At 37.7% G+C, this 16115-nt stretch overlaps 1 protein-coding gene across 1 annotated transcript; it reads right to left on the bottom strand.

The window, feature by feature from the left end:
* Positions 1-743: 743 nt before the first annotated feature.
* LOC104621787 (PDZ domain-containing protein GIPC1-like) lies at positions 744-15846 on the bottom strand. The gene is made up of 5 exons (XM_010288362.1): positions 15644-15846; positions 11930-12110; positions 8703-8812; positions 7880-7961; positions 744-989 (listed from the first exon to the last, which is right to left on the bottom strand). Exons 1-5 carry the CDS (start codon positions 15824-15826, stop codon positions 835-837), a joined length of 711 nt encoding a protein of 236 aa, XP_010286664.1. The 5' UTR covers positions 15827-15846; the 3' UTR covers positions 744-834.
* Positions 15847-16115: the final 269 nt, after the last annotated feature.

Below are 16115 nucleotides of genomic sequence, written 5' to 3' on the forward strand. Positions count from 1 at the left end.
AATTAAGCAGCCACACATTATAGTCTCCAGTGCCAGATCATAAATATTGAATAGCAATCAAAATTAACATTTACTTCTTCCTATGCAGTTGCTATTGCAATAATATGGCATCTGAACAAAGCAGCAGCTTCTGGGTTTAAGCATTCCTACTATACTTACTCACCTCCATAATATCAAGACAGTGCGTATTATGACTCAAATGAAAGCAAGTCTTTTTCATTCAAAGATATTAGTTCCCATGTTTCAGAGGAATTTTTTCCCCCCTGAACTCAGTTCTTCAGAAACAGGGGAGCATCTTCCCAGCTCTGCCTGCAGACATGACTACGTCCAGTCGAAACTGCAAGAAAACCTAAGGCTTTAGGTTTTCCACATCTCCCTGTGTGCGTGAATATACAAGGACAACAGAAGACCAGAGAACTGCAGCATGTAGCTAGGCAGTTTTTCAACAAGTTATACACCTTTCTAAAGGGATAAAATAATCCAAACTCCTTGTTGCATATGTTTAACACTCTTCAGAATATTGATATCAAAGTGTATGTACAATAAAAAATACCTAATTTTCACAAAATGTCTGTATAAATATACCTCCTTGATGCACTCTTCACAGTGATTTCTACATGTAAATTAAATGTTTGTTTTAAATGTGCAGTTGTCAGAACTTTAGGTTTATCTTCATATTTCTATTAGAAACCTTCCTTTGCAAAAGGAAGTTTCAGAAAAGAATACTTATACAGAGCACCCTGGATTCATATTAATAAAAGTATTAAAATTCTGATGTACGTATTTGAAAATTATTTTGTATTTTCAAATAGGGATTGACAAACTGCACAGTTCTCATTCCAGTCGTCCTTGCTTAGCATCACCTATTGCTCCCCATACATCGAAGACAAACTCATCTGGAAATGCGAAGTCTCCAAGAGTTTCATCCAATGCCACTGCAAATTCATCTGGGTTTTTCTTGTCTCTTCCAGCTTCCACCATTGTTGCAGCTAAAAAGCAACAAAACAAAATAATGTAATTATCATGAAAGTCACAGCTAACATACATGGCCAGCATAGTTTTTGAATGTCTATTTTCAAAACGAGGTAAGGTCAGCTTAGGGAGATGGAAAGCTTACATACTGAGTTTAGGATTCAATAGGAATTAAGTACTTAAATCCCCCCAGATTAGCTACATTTTGCTCTGATAAACAGGAGAGCTTCCTTGGAATGCTTGTTATATATTCTTCTGTTTGTTTGGCAGAGGTTTAATTTTTAATTCAACAAACCTTCATTTTAACCTTATTAAATTATATTCTGTATTCATTACTGAAGGCACATGAAGCGTAGGTCTAAAAAGAAGGTTAAGCACAACTCTTCTGCACTAAGAGCCATGCCAGTTCATCACCAACTTCAGTGAGCTTGATATGAGCTTGCTGATCTAAACCAGAAGATGAAAAGGCAAACCTGAATGTCTTTCTCCTCTAAACAACAAAGAAAAAATCCAAGTGGAAAACATGTATTACAGTGCCTGAGAATGGGAAGGAAGTTCTGAAGCCACAGATGACCTTCTTCACTGGGACAGTCTGCTGTCTACTACATGCACCGCGTTGTATTGACATGGCAAAATCTCTGATAAAAAGGAAAAGAAACTTCCCCTGCTCTGAAGTTTTATTAAATGTATTTAATATTATTTTGTTGACCTGAAACTCAGCTCAAGTTTATTGACAGTTATGAACTTCTGGCAAACAGTGTTTGCTGTTATGCAAACTTGTAAAAAGCTGTGAGTAAACTTGAGTCATATTCTACATTGTGGATGTCAGCAACAGTAATTTTGAAGAAATTTGATGTTTTGGTTTTAACTACGTTCAGACGTGAAGCTTTTAACTACGCTCAGACATGAGGCTTCAAACTGAACTGCAGTGTGCCAAACTACACAAAGCAGTCCAAGGAAAATTTACATAAATCTTGACAAAGAAACTGCTGTGATCAAGACAGTTCAAGTGTGACCCAGCTTCCCAGGCACCACTAGTGGTTCTCAAGGACTCTCAAGAGCTGTTTCTCTGCCAGAAGAAACCCTATCCCTGTTGCGCTGATTCTTTCTGTGTCCTCTCTGAAGTTCCTGGGACACTGACTCAGAGGAGTCTGGATGGGAAACAGGCAATAAACAGGGGACTCTTGTTCCTGACAAGCAGAAGACAAATACTTGTCCTATCAACACCACCCTATATCCCCTGACACTGTGGCATAAGAAGGTACTTGCAGAGGAGCAATCCCGGAGGCAATGAGGTGAAGGGTGTAATTTAAACTTCGTGAATTTCAGAATATGAACCAGGATATGAAGTTACTCTATACAGACACTGGGAGATGGTTGGAGGAAGAAGAGTTGTGCAAGGTGACATGAGATCAAACGTGTCTAGATATAGTTACCCAAGATATTAAAAAGTTGCCATCAATAGAGTGAGATCTAGGCAAGTGTTCCAGCAGAAAGAGTGGGAACAGGGAATCTAGCCAATTTTAAGATAAATTGGTCAAGATATATGAAAGAGCCATATGACACAGACAGCAGCAATAAAACAAGATAACAGCATTATATTACAGTCCAACTGCCCTAGTTGAAACCTCAGCATTACACAGTAATAAACTATCATTAACAGAAAATGTTACTTCAAACACAATTTTGTTTAAAGATTGAGCTTCCCAAATTATGAAATAGAACCTCAAAAATAGTTTATTAGACATTCACCAAACATGAAAACAAAATCCACTAAATTTAGACAAAGAAAACTTTCAACCCAGTCAAGCAGGAGTAAGAATGTCACCACCGTGTGAAAGCAGCAGCCTCAAATAAACGTGTTTTCAACTGTATTGAGCAACTGTAATCAACATTACCAAGGTACAAGTATAAAACATAATATACTATATTAATACATAATATAGTACACAAATGTTCTATATCTATTAAAGCACGTTCCCCTTTCCAAATTCACCTGATGTAATGAAATACGTTTCTGTGGAAAGACTGCAGGATCATCACCGCTGGGGTGTACGTTTTTGGTAGCTTGGTGCTGACCTCTCGTGTCAGCAGAGTTGTATTACCGCGCAGCAAACACTGATACAAGATGCAAAGCCATCCTTTCTGATCTTCACACACAAGTTGTACCACTGATGTATACGAATGCGCAAAGCTGAACCCTGCCTCACTATTTCTTACATACAGGAACACTACAGCTGACCAGCCTTCTCTGTCAGCCACTGTACACATCCTCATTTCCCCGGGCAGTTAACACAGACACGGGGTGGCAACCCCCGGGCGGCACAGCTGTGCAGAACATGCATGTTTACACAATGACATTTGCAATGTGTAATTCCCAAGGCAAATAAAAAACTGCCGATTGCCACGGCATTTAGCAAATACTTGCCAACTTGAAGAAAATTTTACTGGTTCTCAGAGGGTGATAGCTCCATGCCAAAATGCCTCCACTTCCCCTCCCTTTCCCCCACTGTTTCTTGTAACAGCTGCACAATAAGTGATTACAGGAATTTTATTCCAATACAATATTTTTCCACACTCCAGATAAAATAAATGTGAAAATAATTGGGGCTATTTTTTTAAATCTCACTTCAGGCAATGCTCATACCTGAGAAATATTTACATAAAATGTGAAAAGTTCAGCAAACTTAAAAGTGATGAAAGGAATTAGAAGTCTTCTCAACTTTAACCAAGAAGGTCGATATCAGGCTTCCCAGAATATGAACAAAGAAGTATGTTGGCTTTTTAAACCTAGTCCCTTTAAAATAACTTCAAAGGTCTTTCGCAAAGTTCTTATTTTCACTTTTGATAGACACATGTGGCACAAGCCAGGAAAGCTACAATCTGCCTGCCATTGTTATTATCAACCTCACATAGCGGTTTTGCTACTTGTATCTTATCCTGTAACTTCTAAAAAAACTTCTTCAGAAGTCTTAACAGAAACTTCAATATTTATTTAGCTGTAATGCTATCAGAAGCTTTGCTTTCATCAAAAGGTAACAAATATTATTCTGGCCTGACACTTTACAAGAGCTAAAATTCACATTCAGCTTCCTTACGACATGACAGAAAATGAAACAGGTCATTGCAGTTTCCAGCGTTTAACATTGCTTGGTCTTAGTTTCATGTTGAACACTGTCAGACCTGACACTCAGGGAACCATTAGAAACATCCTTTCTTCTTGCTTCTTTATTAAGTACTAATTCTTCTTGAAGTGGAGAAGTTTTCTTGCTTAACCAGACTTGCTACCTTTCCCTTTTTCACAAAACTCCCATTATTATCCCAGAGTAAATGAACACTCATAAACGATATACCCCAGAGTATACACAAGATGATCTTTTGGGAGAAAAAGTCTGGTGACAGTAACAGAAAAGAACAGATTCAGGGAGAGCATCACTTTAGTCAAAAACATCTCTCCAATATGGCTGGGCTGGATTAGTGAGACAACAGAAGAAGCTTGGGTGACAAAAAGTTTAAACCTGCTAGGACTAGACGGTAAGTTTGAAAAAGTCAAGACTGGAGAAGTAGATTTGAAATTCTTCTAAACAGAGATGGAGAAAATGCAAGGATATGTAACGTCTGACAATATTATAGGGAAAAACAAAAAGGAAATAGCCATATAGAAATAGAACAAAATATCAGTGGATGAAGAGCTAGCTAAAGGATGCTGAAAGAAAAAAGTTGGACAGGAAAGCCTTTTTGCCATCATTTTTCCATGGGTAGCATTCTGGGGTCGGATCCCATAGATCCAGGCTTCCTCCCACCCAGAATCTTTAGGATCAAACACAGTTCATAACAATTAAGCCCCACCGATTTAAAAAAAAAAAAAATGCCACCAGTATTTTTCACTACCACTGTTTCCTGAGTCCCCCCTACTAATCAACTGTTCACTTTCCTTTACCAGAAAGCACTGACAGGATTTAAAATAACCTGAACTCTCTCTCAATGGTGCATTTATGTTTTAAAGAAGGCTGAAGTCAAGCATTGATCCTATTTCTAATGTGCCCATAAAATGGCTGAGGAATACATTTCCAGAGCCAAGTGTCCCTTCTGCAGATTAAGTCCAGTTTTCAGTAAAATAGAGGTAAAGAGGTAAACATGCATTCAAAAGGCAGGTATGTAAATCTCAACAGCATTTAGAGCTCTGAAAATAAAAATCTGTGCCAAAAAAAAAAAAGTATATGCCTTTCTATTAAATGATTTCCAAGCATTTTGCTCCAACTTAGGGATTTGTGTGTAGATTTAGTCAGCCATTCTCGAAACTGTCAAGATACTTAACTATGCAAAAATTAAGGGCTTTAGCTCATCTTTAATGTTGTCTGTAATTTTACATTATTTTTTCTTTCCTTTCTTTCTAACTTTTGGCTTAAAACTGGGGCGCTGCTTTAGAATTCAATCACACCATGGAAGTGTCATTTTAATGGAGATGAAAGAGCAATATTAACTGACATCCAAAGCTTCTGACAAACAGAACTGCATGGGAGTGAGCAATGATTGAGATCTTAATCACTTGTCGGCTGTCGCATTGTGATGACTTGCATTTTCAACTAATCTGGCTTGAGTAATGAGTGAAATTTCTAGCTGAGTCGTGATTGGCATTCTCTGAATGAATCCTTTCCTCATATTTCACTTTCATGGGTGACTGATCACATCCAGTATATGAAAAACTGACATATGTTAATTGAACAGATTTGTGACAGGTGATTAGCTCTCCTTTCCTAAAGAGTCTAAAAACTTTTTTTGTTATCATTCTTGGTCCTTGACTCCAAGATTTGAACTTTAGGAGATGCTTCAAAGGTGCAAACTAAAGCTACGTGAACCCTGTAGTCTTTGATTCCTAACAGTGTCTCTTTGTCTCGCTGCCTTTTTGGGAGGAAGAAAAGGAAGAGGTGAAAGGCAAAACAACAACCCAGTTGGGAAGAAGAGAGTGTCTTTGAGGACAAAGACCTCTTCCTTCTTTGCATGTTCTTTTAAGGCATACTTTGAAACTTTCCAAACTACATGCAGAAAGATGAAGGACATTAGATCTTTTTTTTTTTGAGGCGGGGGGGGAAATCAAGATATTCATGGCAAAAACTCTACCAGGTGCTTAGCAATCAACTCAGCCATATGCGCTGAAAGCTGAACTCATTCTACTGTACAAGAGCCATCCCGTTATGGTACTGAAAGCCAAAAACACAGGGAATACTAATTCCCACAGGAACTTGCCTCCTTGTCCCAGAGCAGAGAACAGCACACCTCAACATCCCAAGAAACAATGTTCTAGCCTAGGATCTCAGGGTTCTGGGCTATGGACACCAAACCCAGAACACCTATGGCCGCTTATTCCTGTAGGGCCAGGAGCCTGGGGACCTTGGAGGTAACTTGCAAGGACAGGAGCCTCCAGAAGCCCAGCTTGAGCTGGGACTGCAACAGCTGCAGGACAAAAACAGCTCCCAGAGGGACAGTTGGCACGAGACTCAGAGCTTTGAAGCCTGAGGCTGAGACTGACCGAGCGGCAGAGGCTGCAGGAGAGCAACAGGACATGGGATCCTCCCTAACCTGAAGAGAGGGTCAGCACCACACAAAGCTCCCAGGAACATATTACATGGCAGGATCATCACACATTAGAGTTGCTGAGAACAGAAGTTGTGAGAATTTTTTAGTTTTCTGGAAATGGGAAAGTTTAGATTTTACCTAAAAAACAAAATTCACAAGTTTTTGGCAGCTCCATGCTCTCTTCTATGCCAGGAAGCCCACCTCTACCTTAGGCTGGGGGACTAATAATACTTTATGTACAATTTTTCCTGTGAGAAAACTAGTAGAAGTTCCAATCAGATGCTTGCTGGTAGGAGCAGTCAACAAAGGACTTTTGGCTATTCAGATAATCTCCTATTGTTCTCATTCTTCTGTGCTAACCTCCTGCTTTGCCCTCAGCTTCATGCCAGAGCTATTTTCTCTTCTGCTTTGCCTCCTCTACTTCTCTCGCATAAAAGCTTTCTTTTCAAGATTGCTTTCCATTTAGCTTATTATTCCTAATTCTTGGCTGATTTTTTTAGATATTACCATAACAATAAATACCTTCCTCTTTGTCTCAGTATTAGCAGTTACACAAGATCATATGAGGACTACACCCAGCCACAGCTGGCTACAGCAGCACTTCTTAGCTACACTGCAGCTTCTTCCCATGCAAACAGAAGTTCCTATTTAGTTGTCAGGTTAACAGAGAGATGCAACAGCTGTAAGGACAAGTTTGGTGCAATTTTAAGGAACTTATGACACTGGGGTTGAATAATTTCTTTCATTATAAAATGATGACTGTGATAGCTAGTAAATGTTCTGGAAAATCTCCCATGTTCTTCAGAATACAGGCTTTAGACAATTTGATAAATTTGTGCAATTACTCTGTCAGTTGCCTTACTTAAATAGTTGCCCTTTCGCCGATGAAGAACTCAGATTCAAAATTTAGTGATCAACTTTGATGTGTCTACGCCAAGGTTCAAAAAAGTAAAAAAGCAAATAGACCTGCTTATCCTTAGCAATCCTTAAATGTGGTACACACAACACATATTTTCTTCCACTAGAAAATACATGCTAGAAAGAATACAATTATGTCAGTTAATGGCAAACATGTAAATGATTCATGCAACAGTGTATAGATAATGTGCAGGAAGAATAGAGGATTAATTAATTACATCATAAGGCTTGTAGTGAGACATTCTTTCTTTTATGAGACACACACATTTGCAGAGATACAGGCAAGTTTCTGAGACTGCATGCTGGACAAATTTTGCTTTGCTTACATCCAGAGACTGTACTCAATACGTTTTAGACTACAGAAAATGAGAACTTATTTAATATTGTAGTAATGTATCTATTAAAAACTCACCTAATTCAATATCTCTTATCCCCATGTATGTTTCAAGAAGCTCATCCACTTTTTTAATTGCTTTTTCTTCAACTTCAGTTGGCTTTGTTGGAATAAGGGGAGAAAAAGAGCCAAAGTATGATTATACCCATGCAGATTTCAAAATGAACAGCAATTTGCCACTAATTATCCTTACTCCTACCTAGCCACCTAGACTTACAAAACCTAAAAGTAAAACACATTATTCCACTTTCTTTCCCTCTGCTCACACACCTGAGCCTTCCTCCTTACATCAAGCCACATAGCTGTCACATTCAAACTAAACAGGGAGCTTACATCTGACAATACAGACCTTCACCAAATCCTCATCAGCTTTAGAGGAACCCAGAATAAGTAACATTTCTTCTTCCAGACACTAATCCTGATTTTACACATATTCATGTCAATGTACGTTATTAGCCTCTCCTAACAACCCTTACACCAGCCCAGTACACTTTGCAGTGTCAGAAATAGAACCAACTCGTCAACTGTTTCCCACCCCACCCTTTTGTTTTTCCTCCTTCCATCTTTTCAACACTCCTTGGTCTAACCTACCTTAAATTTATCCATGTAATCCATGACATCTAAATATAGGTTCTCTGTTTCCAGATTCCTCAGCCCCATCCTATCCCTGCTAGTCTTCAACTTTATATAAGCATTTCTCCCTGCAGAAGGCAGTCTTCTTAAGTCCTGCAAGCTTTGTAACATCCAGATTTTTCCTTCCTACTTTACCTTATCAACCTTGGGGAAGAATAAATCAGGTGCTAGATGATTAAATTATTGAAGGGCCCCAAGATAACCATACCATTTCCTCCACAGTAGCAGGGCCTTTGGTTCTCAGCCGAAGTGTTTCTCTTCCTCTGGAGATTTTAGCCTCTGGAAGAGCTCCACCTTTGGACCTCGGTTCCAGCTTTTCTAAAGACAAAACAAACAATAACAACAAAAAGAAAAGGATATCAAAACACAACTAAGTTATACAGTATGTCAGAATATGATGTATCTGCTTTGGCTTTTATATTACCTTCTCTTTTTGTTGTAATCAAAATCTAGACATATGTAAAAGTTTACTTTTAAACTAACTGTATTCTAAGCATAGCTTTGCTGACAATTTCTTGTCTTCAAACTTAGCTATCTGCTTGACTGCACTGAAGCTAGGACTTCCATTAACCAATGTATCTATGCAGGCCTATTGCACTCAACTTCCTATGTGCACTTTCTACAACTTTATTTCCTATTCTAGAGAAAAGTAGAAGTATTTATTACTTAATATTAGATAATGGCCAAAGTCATCAGTCAAATGCTGATTTGTCCTGGTCTTTACAGGCAGACTATGTAGCAGGTTTAGCATTGCAACTTTTCCACCTTTCACTGATGCAATGGTGCAAACACCACTGCTAAACAGGTCATGATAAGCCACACTGAGCTAACAATTTGACCACCTGCAGTCACATAGGTGAAATGTCTGTAAGTAGATGTCCAGGAGTTTTTCTACTGGTTTCACCGAGGTCATGATTCACCTGAAAAATCTCTTGACAAGAATATCTGGGTTTACCCAAAGCTTTCTTTACCTGAATTCAGCTTTCCTTCTTTAATCTTGGGCAAGGGCACCCCAGTTACTAAATGGAGCATGGAATCATTTAAGATTTGACTTTTTTGTTCTAGGACATAATTTTACATTCAAGAGTGGCAAGGCTTTAATTTACTTACTGATGTGGGAGTTAAATAGTTAATTTGGAAAGTGCTAGAAGAGAGGAGATAACATTGCAGTACTGTTTTTAACTGTGCTGTGCTCTCTACCAGATTATTCCTCCTCCTAACAGCAGGCCTTTCTAATTAAGCTCTCCTTGCGGGCAAGGCTTTAACATGTTAAATTCATTTTGCCCAGGTAGATTCCGACTCATCATTCTTGCATAAATAGTCAAAAATCCAGATTATTCTGCTGAACAAGTCTTGAAAAGTAAATTTTATTTTTATTTTATTTTTACAAATAGATATGGCACAGTGTATTACATATATACTTAGGACCAACGCTTACCCTGAATCTTTTTATTGCTTCAAGGACAGTTTAAAACATCCTTAAAATTGTCACTATTTCTGCTAGACTTGTTTCAAACAGTCATTCCTGATAAAACATACATCTTTTTCTGTTCTGTCACCATTAGCACCTTAAAACTCACGATTTGACACAGCCTCTATTTGCAATACTTCAGACCAGAGCTTGCTGACCATCACAGAAACTATTTTTCATATTCACATGATTTAAATCTAGAGTTTGAGTTATGCTGCCTTTATTTTGTTTCTATTAATTTTTCATCAGCTTGAAGAGGGCTAGCTTGTGACTGGTAAGGACCGATCTTATTCGGACAAGTCTTTAATTCTGTGCTACAAGTCTTGCCTAGTGTAGCTGAGGCAGCCTGTGTGCACATGCTAGAAAGATATCCAACCAGTAAATTATATTTGTTTCACATTCTGCTGAGGGGAGGAAAAATGAAAGTAATTTCACACAGAGACTTATCTCTTATTTCTATACCCTCACAAACTTGTGTTGAAACTAATAGGAATTCAGCACCTACTTGTCCAGCAGTATCTGGATCTTGTTTGTCATCTCCTCTGGGGCTATTCTCAGCATGCTGCAGCTTAAACACTATCTCAAATAAATTTGTGCCTAAAGCCTAACTGCACCTAAGCAGGATATTCTAACCCATAGGGCACTGCAACTTGTGAATTAATTTCTGTAGGGTAAAAAATAGCATGCATCTTCCAAAAATCTATCTATCTAAATAGCTCCTATTGCCTCTTAATTCAATGTCATATAAAAGATATTGCCATGGAATTAGCAGGTTTCCTTCTCTACATCACAGGCAGTCTAACACACCCATATTAAAAAGGTATTCCTATATAACCAATTGCAAGACTACACATATGTAATACTACTTTAGCATAATGTATAACATACACATTTACTTAATGGGAGTATCAACTTACATCCAAACACATTAGAGGTTAACTCATAACCCTCAATCTTCACAGAAACACCAAAAGCAAACCTTCAAATTTCTCTCATTTTCAATTTCTGCTGCTATTCTGACACCAAGTGTCAAGACTGGTGTATGACAGCAGTTGTAAACTACTAACAGGTAAAAAAAGATTTGAAAAATAGACATTTCAAATTTTTGCTGCTGTGGTGAAGACGGTGATTTTTAACTTGCTGTTAGTGCAGGCATGCACAAGGACTCATACACACTTAGAATTTAGCAGTTTTTTGAAGCTTTTATTACAGAAAAACGCTACATGGTTTGTGAAGGGATATAAAAAATTGAGAGGATGAAAATTAAAACTCAGTCTCTTTTTCTTTTTAGTTTAGCACATTGATAAAATTAAGACACAGAAGGATTAGCAGTAGGTATGCATTCCTCCTGTACAAGTATCATTTCTCATAACATGTAGGTGGTAGGTAGAAACAGGGTTTTGTCATACTGCTTTCTTCCAACTCCAAGTATACCCGCTGTATGATTACAGATCCACAAGAAAGCGGGGGAAAGCAGGCAGGCACACAGCAAAGGAGGTGCTCTAGGGAATCCCAGACAGTGTTTTCTGCAGCATCCTCCTGCATTAGAGAGTGCAATTCCCAGTAGAAAAATCTGAACAGGGATTATCTATCAATACAGGAAGAGAGAAGAGGAGGTTCCAGGATCAGCGCATTAGTGAAGTGAGCTGTGCTTTAAAACTGTGTGTATGAGATAATTCCTGTACTTATTCTGCATCATCATGTGGTCGTAAAGGAATCAAGCAACTGAGAAGCAGGTTGAAGCAGTCCACACGAAGATTACTGCTGGAGAAAGTAAGATGGAAGAAAATCCACTCACAAATTTCCCACTTCAAAGAAAAAAAAGGGGGAAAACCACAACTTTTTTGTATCAGTTATGTTACCTTGGGTGGACATGTATCTGCAATCTGAAAACAAATTTACAACACAATGCAGTGTGGGGATTTCGATATCCAGTGAAAAATGTGGACAGTCAGGTCACTCACCAAATGCTTTCATAGGCTCTATCAACTCCAGCTTAAACACCTGACCTTTCTCCAGGTCTTTTAGCATTCTGGCAACTTCATAATGCCGACAATCTGACACGTTTTTTCCATTTATAGTCTCTATGTGATCACCCACACAGACCATTTTGGTTTTGTCCATAAGGCTACCTTCTTTGATTCGCTATTGTTTAAACAAAACAAAACAAAACAAAACAGAATTAGAAACATTTCTTTAAAAGGTAAAGAGGTGAAACCGCAGCATGTCAAGAATGTCAGTTAACATCAATAGCATTGAGCTTATTATACCAGCAGTGTGTTTTGTCTGTAAGATTTTCATAAAACATATTTTGGAAAACATTATTTTTCAAAGTATTTTAAGGAGCATAGAATATAAAATCAACGGGGGGGCGGGGTGTGGAGAATGTAATCATGCTTTAGAAATTAAGGTTTCTGAATAAGCTAAATTTTTGTGCTATAAAATTGAACCCAAACATGTCAGTAATGTGAATGTTTGAGTTTTGTGTTTTTATTTTTATTTAATAGCTTGACAAGCACAGGAACAGAACTTCTCTTTTTTCAAGTATGGTCCAGGGACATGAAAAAATGTGTGTGATATACTAAAAAATTACATACTATAAAGGGCTGATCTTAATAAGACCCTTCAATAGTAATAAAACTTCCATAATTTTCCTTATCAAGCTATAAAGATACATATTAAAGTGCTTCCTCTGAAAGAAAAATAAAGAATAATAAATTCTTCTAAATGCCATCTCATGGAATAAAAATGGTCTAAAGGTCATAAAGTGTAACAGAAACTAGTATTGATAGTTTCTGTGAACTGGAATTTAAATAGTGAGAAAAAACCCAATCTCTAAAAGTTCTCTATGATTTATCAAATCAATTAAAGGATACTGACAATTTCACAGTGATTCTGTTTATTGTTGTTATATGCTGTCATATTTGTTTATCATGTGCCTAAGTCCCATAAGCCATGATCCTATGGCTATTTAATCGAAAAGCTATGAAATAGCAGAATATCTTATATTTTGTGGAGATGTGAATTTTATTCTAGTATCTTCCTGAATAACATACTTTTCAATAAAGACTGATGTTGTTCAGGCTAACTTTGAGTGGGATAACAGTGAGACAAGGGAGATAAACATATTACCACCTACTACTGTAACACCTAGCCTAGCTGCATACCTCACAAACCTGCTTCTAGTTTATGTGCGCACGTCTGAGCCCACATACATGCCTCCATCTGAGAGAGTCAGTGGGAAGTGTGATAGTGCTTGGTGTCCTATAACACGCTGCAACAATTTTTAGCTTCAGGCTGAGTTTAACTCTTTCTAGCACTTTTTTCTTTAACCTAGATTAAAAGCAAAAAGAAGCCTCATGGTGAAGAGAGGTGTATTGTACACACACCAGAAACCAGGTCCCAAATGCACTTCTGTTATCAGCTGCAGAATTCAAAAGTGTGCCCACCAAACTCCAATTAATGTTTAGTCTACGTGTTGAATTCATTCTCATTTAGTTTTTCTTCTTCACTTGGATCCTAACACCAAAACTGTTTAAGCAATATTTACTGGCTATGTTATTTGTGCCATATCAAACTTTTTTTTTTAATATGATTTAGTTTTTATCATCACTCCCAAGTCAATTGACCAGCGACAGTTAAGCTACATTGTCACACTAATTAAGATGCAATTGATATGCCTGTATTTCAAGTGCTCTACAGTTCATTTAGAAGCCAGGATCTGTATTTCTTATGCAATGCCTGAAATTAATTGCAACACTCCATTTTATAATGTCACCTTATACACCAGTCCGTCATGTTTAAAGTTCTACTGTTAGTCTTTGAATGGCTAATTTGATTCCATAATACACCTTCCCATCTGGCCACACACCCAGAAAACAAATTCGTGACAGTAGAATGACACCAAGTTTTACAACATTAGATTTCACAGGAGAAGAACCTGCAGTTCAGAGCATCAGGTTTAAAAACTGGCCAGATTATATATCAAACCTAGAAACTGCCCTGTTTTTCAAAATGCAATAAAATTACTACAGGCTATAACAGCTTTCAACAATGCACACAGGTAAATTTGATATTAATTGTTGATTAATAACGGAACATAGTAACAATTTTTCAAGGAAAGTAAATACACAAATAAAAATAAATCTACCCAACTTTGAAGTAGAGACAGTCTCTGCTTAGTCATTTACCTAGCCAACCAGTATATAAAAGTATAAAAGAGATGTATGTTACTTTTGTGTATGCATTTTCTGTGCTGTTTTTAAAAATCCATTAGCTAAATATGCAACAGCAACAAAGTAAGCTCCTACAAACTCCTTTAAACTGATGCATTCCCATGAAGACTGCACCATTTTCATTATACTGCTTATTAGACCAGTACAAGGACAATGATTTGTTCAGACAAGTTTTATACAATTCACTGGAATTTACAGCTTGTGTTGCTAACGTGATGAGGGTTTTCCAGTATGCTCCAATTATGCATCGGTCTATGTGTTGGCTGTTCTCTCTCTCCATATTACGAACCAGGCACAGCAAGAATAACACTCTACAGTACTGCACACGTGAACTTTCATCACTGAAGCACGGCTTTCAGTGCCTTCTTTTAAAATGCCACATAAGCAGCAGCGTGACTGAATGTTACAGGCTGCATGGATGCTACCACTAGAAATTCAGAGTTCTGTGTCTATAGATATAAAAATGAGGCCATGGTTTTGCCAAACTGCTTACTGAAACCTCCACTCCTGGATGCAGTGGAGGTTTTTTCTAGCTTGAGAAAGCTAGACTTTCTCAAGTCTAGCTAAGGAATGAATAGAGAATACAGCCTCTCCATACAAGAAGCTCTGTTTACACTAGCAACGAGAACAGCAATTGAGACAGCAGTAATCGAAGATAATTGCCAATGCCTCACTAATAATGGATAATTGGAGCATGTTAGAGCAAAGCATCTAAAAAAGGCAGAAAATGTGATTAAGGTTCCTAATACCTAGTCCATCAAGAAGGGTAGCACCATTTCCTCAGCCACTACTTGTCTGAAAACATACTATCTGGAGGTCACATAGAAGAGGAGGAGGAAAGTAATTATGATTAATATATTGTACATGTTACCACCCATAGTTGCTACTCAAGTTAATTCTGGGAAATTATGTCAATCCATATCCTTAGCACCTTTTAATTCATCCTACCTACCTAAGGCAACAATATTGGAAAGCTGAAAAAGCACTGTACTCTCACCTATTCTTATACAGCACAAAGGCTTCTGCCCTGTGAATAGTCATAAAGACTGAAAGAACTTGACCTCATTATCACATGAGTGACAGACGTTCTATAAGTACCTAATCAATGACATCAGAAAATCACTTTAAAAAAAAAAAAAGAGGGGGCAGATGCAAGCAGTATCTAACACCTACCACCTTAGGGTAGCTCAGAAAATACAATGCTCACATTGTAAATCTGATACACGTTACAGAGGCAATAAACAAATGAACTCATTTTGAATGTCATGCAGTACAGAAATAGCTGAACTGATTTTGAATTATGCTAAAGAAAACTGTATTTTTTACTTATAATATATGATAATAAAAGATTTTATAGTTCTAAAGATCATTAAAACAATAATTAAACTGTTATAGTAACAGAAGCTTCTACAGAACAAAGTATTTACTGGTAATTAAATTTACCTTTATAAATGCACAGCCAGTTCCATTGTCTGTAATGGTAAGCCCAAGCGTAACATCAGTTTTAAGAACTTCCACTTCTTTTCGTTGCCCTTTTATGTGGGCAAATATGAAATCTTCAAGGCCAATTTGTGCACCTAAGAGCTTGTCCATATCAGCTTTATGAGTGTTCAAAGTGCAAAACATGATCTGTGCAGGAGGAAAGCAAACACGTTATTTTTAAGTTCAATGGTATATTAGGTTTGGTGAGCTTGATAGGAATCAAAAAGGAGAGCATAGTTCTGGCCTCTCTGACAGATCCATAGCTGAAATTACGATTACTCTCCTTCTCCAGCTGCCCCAGGAGATTTGATAGTCTCCATCCACGCACATGACAGGAAGCATCAATAGCTCAAGCGCTGCAGATAAGAGCTGGCAGGGAGCAAAGGAGAGAGAGGTATCTGTGTGAGCAGCCTCTGACAGCCTGTCCCAGCAC

The sequence above is a fragment of the Phaethon lepturus genome, unplaced genomic scaffold (assembly GCF_000687285.1).
Source record: "Phaethon lepturus isolate BGI_N335 unplaced genomic scaffold, ASM68728v1 scaffold45525, whole genome shotgun sequence".
Classification (NCBI taxonomy): domain Eukaryota; kingdom Metazoa; phylum Chordata; class Aves; order Phaethontiformes; family Phaethontidae; genus Phaethon; species Phaethon lepturus.

Excerpts from the sequence above, each read along its gene's own strand:
- LOC104621787 (XM_010288362.1), bottom strand. The coding sequence starts at position 15,826 with ATGTTTTGCACTTTGAACACTCATAAAGCTGATATGGACAAGCTCTTA. Across the intron at positions 7,962-8,702 it reads CTGCTACTGTGGAGGAAATG|CCAACTGAAGTTGAAGAAAA; the intron begins GTATGGTTATCT and ends ATTCCAACAAAG. Across the intron at positions 990-7,879 it reads GATAAGAGATATTGAATTAG|CTGCAACAATGGTGGAAGCT; the intron begins GTGAGTTTTTAA and ends GTTGCTTTTTAG.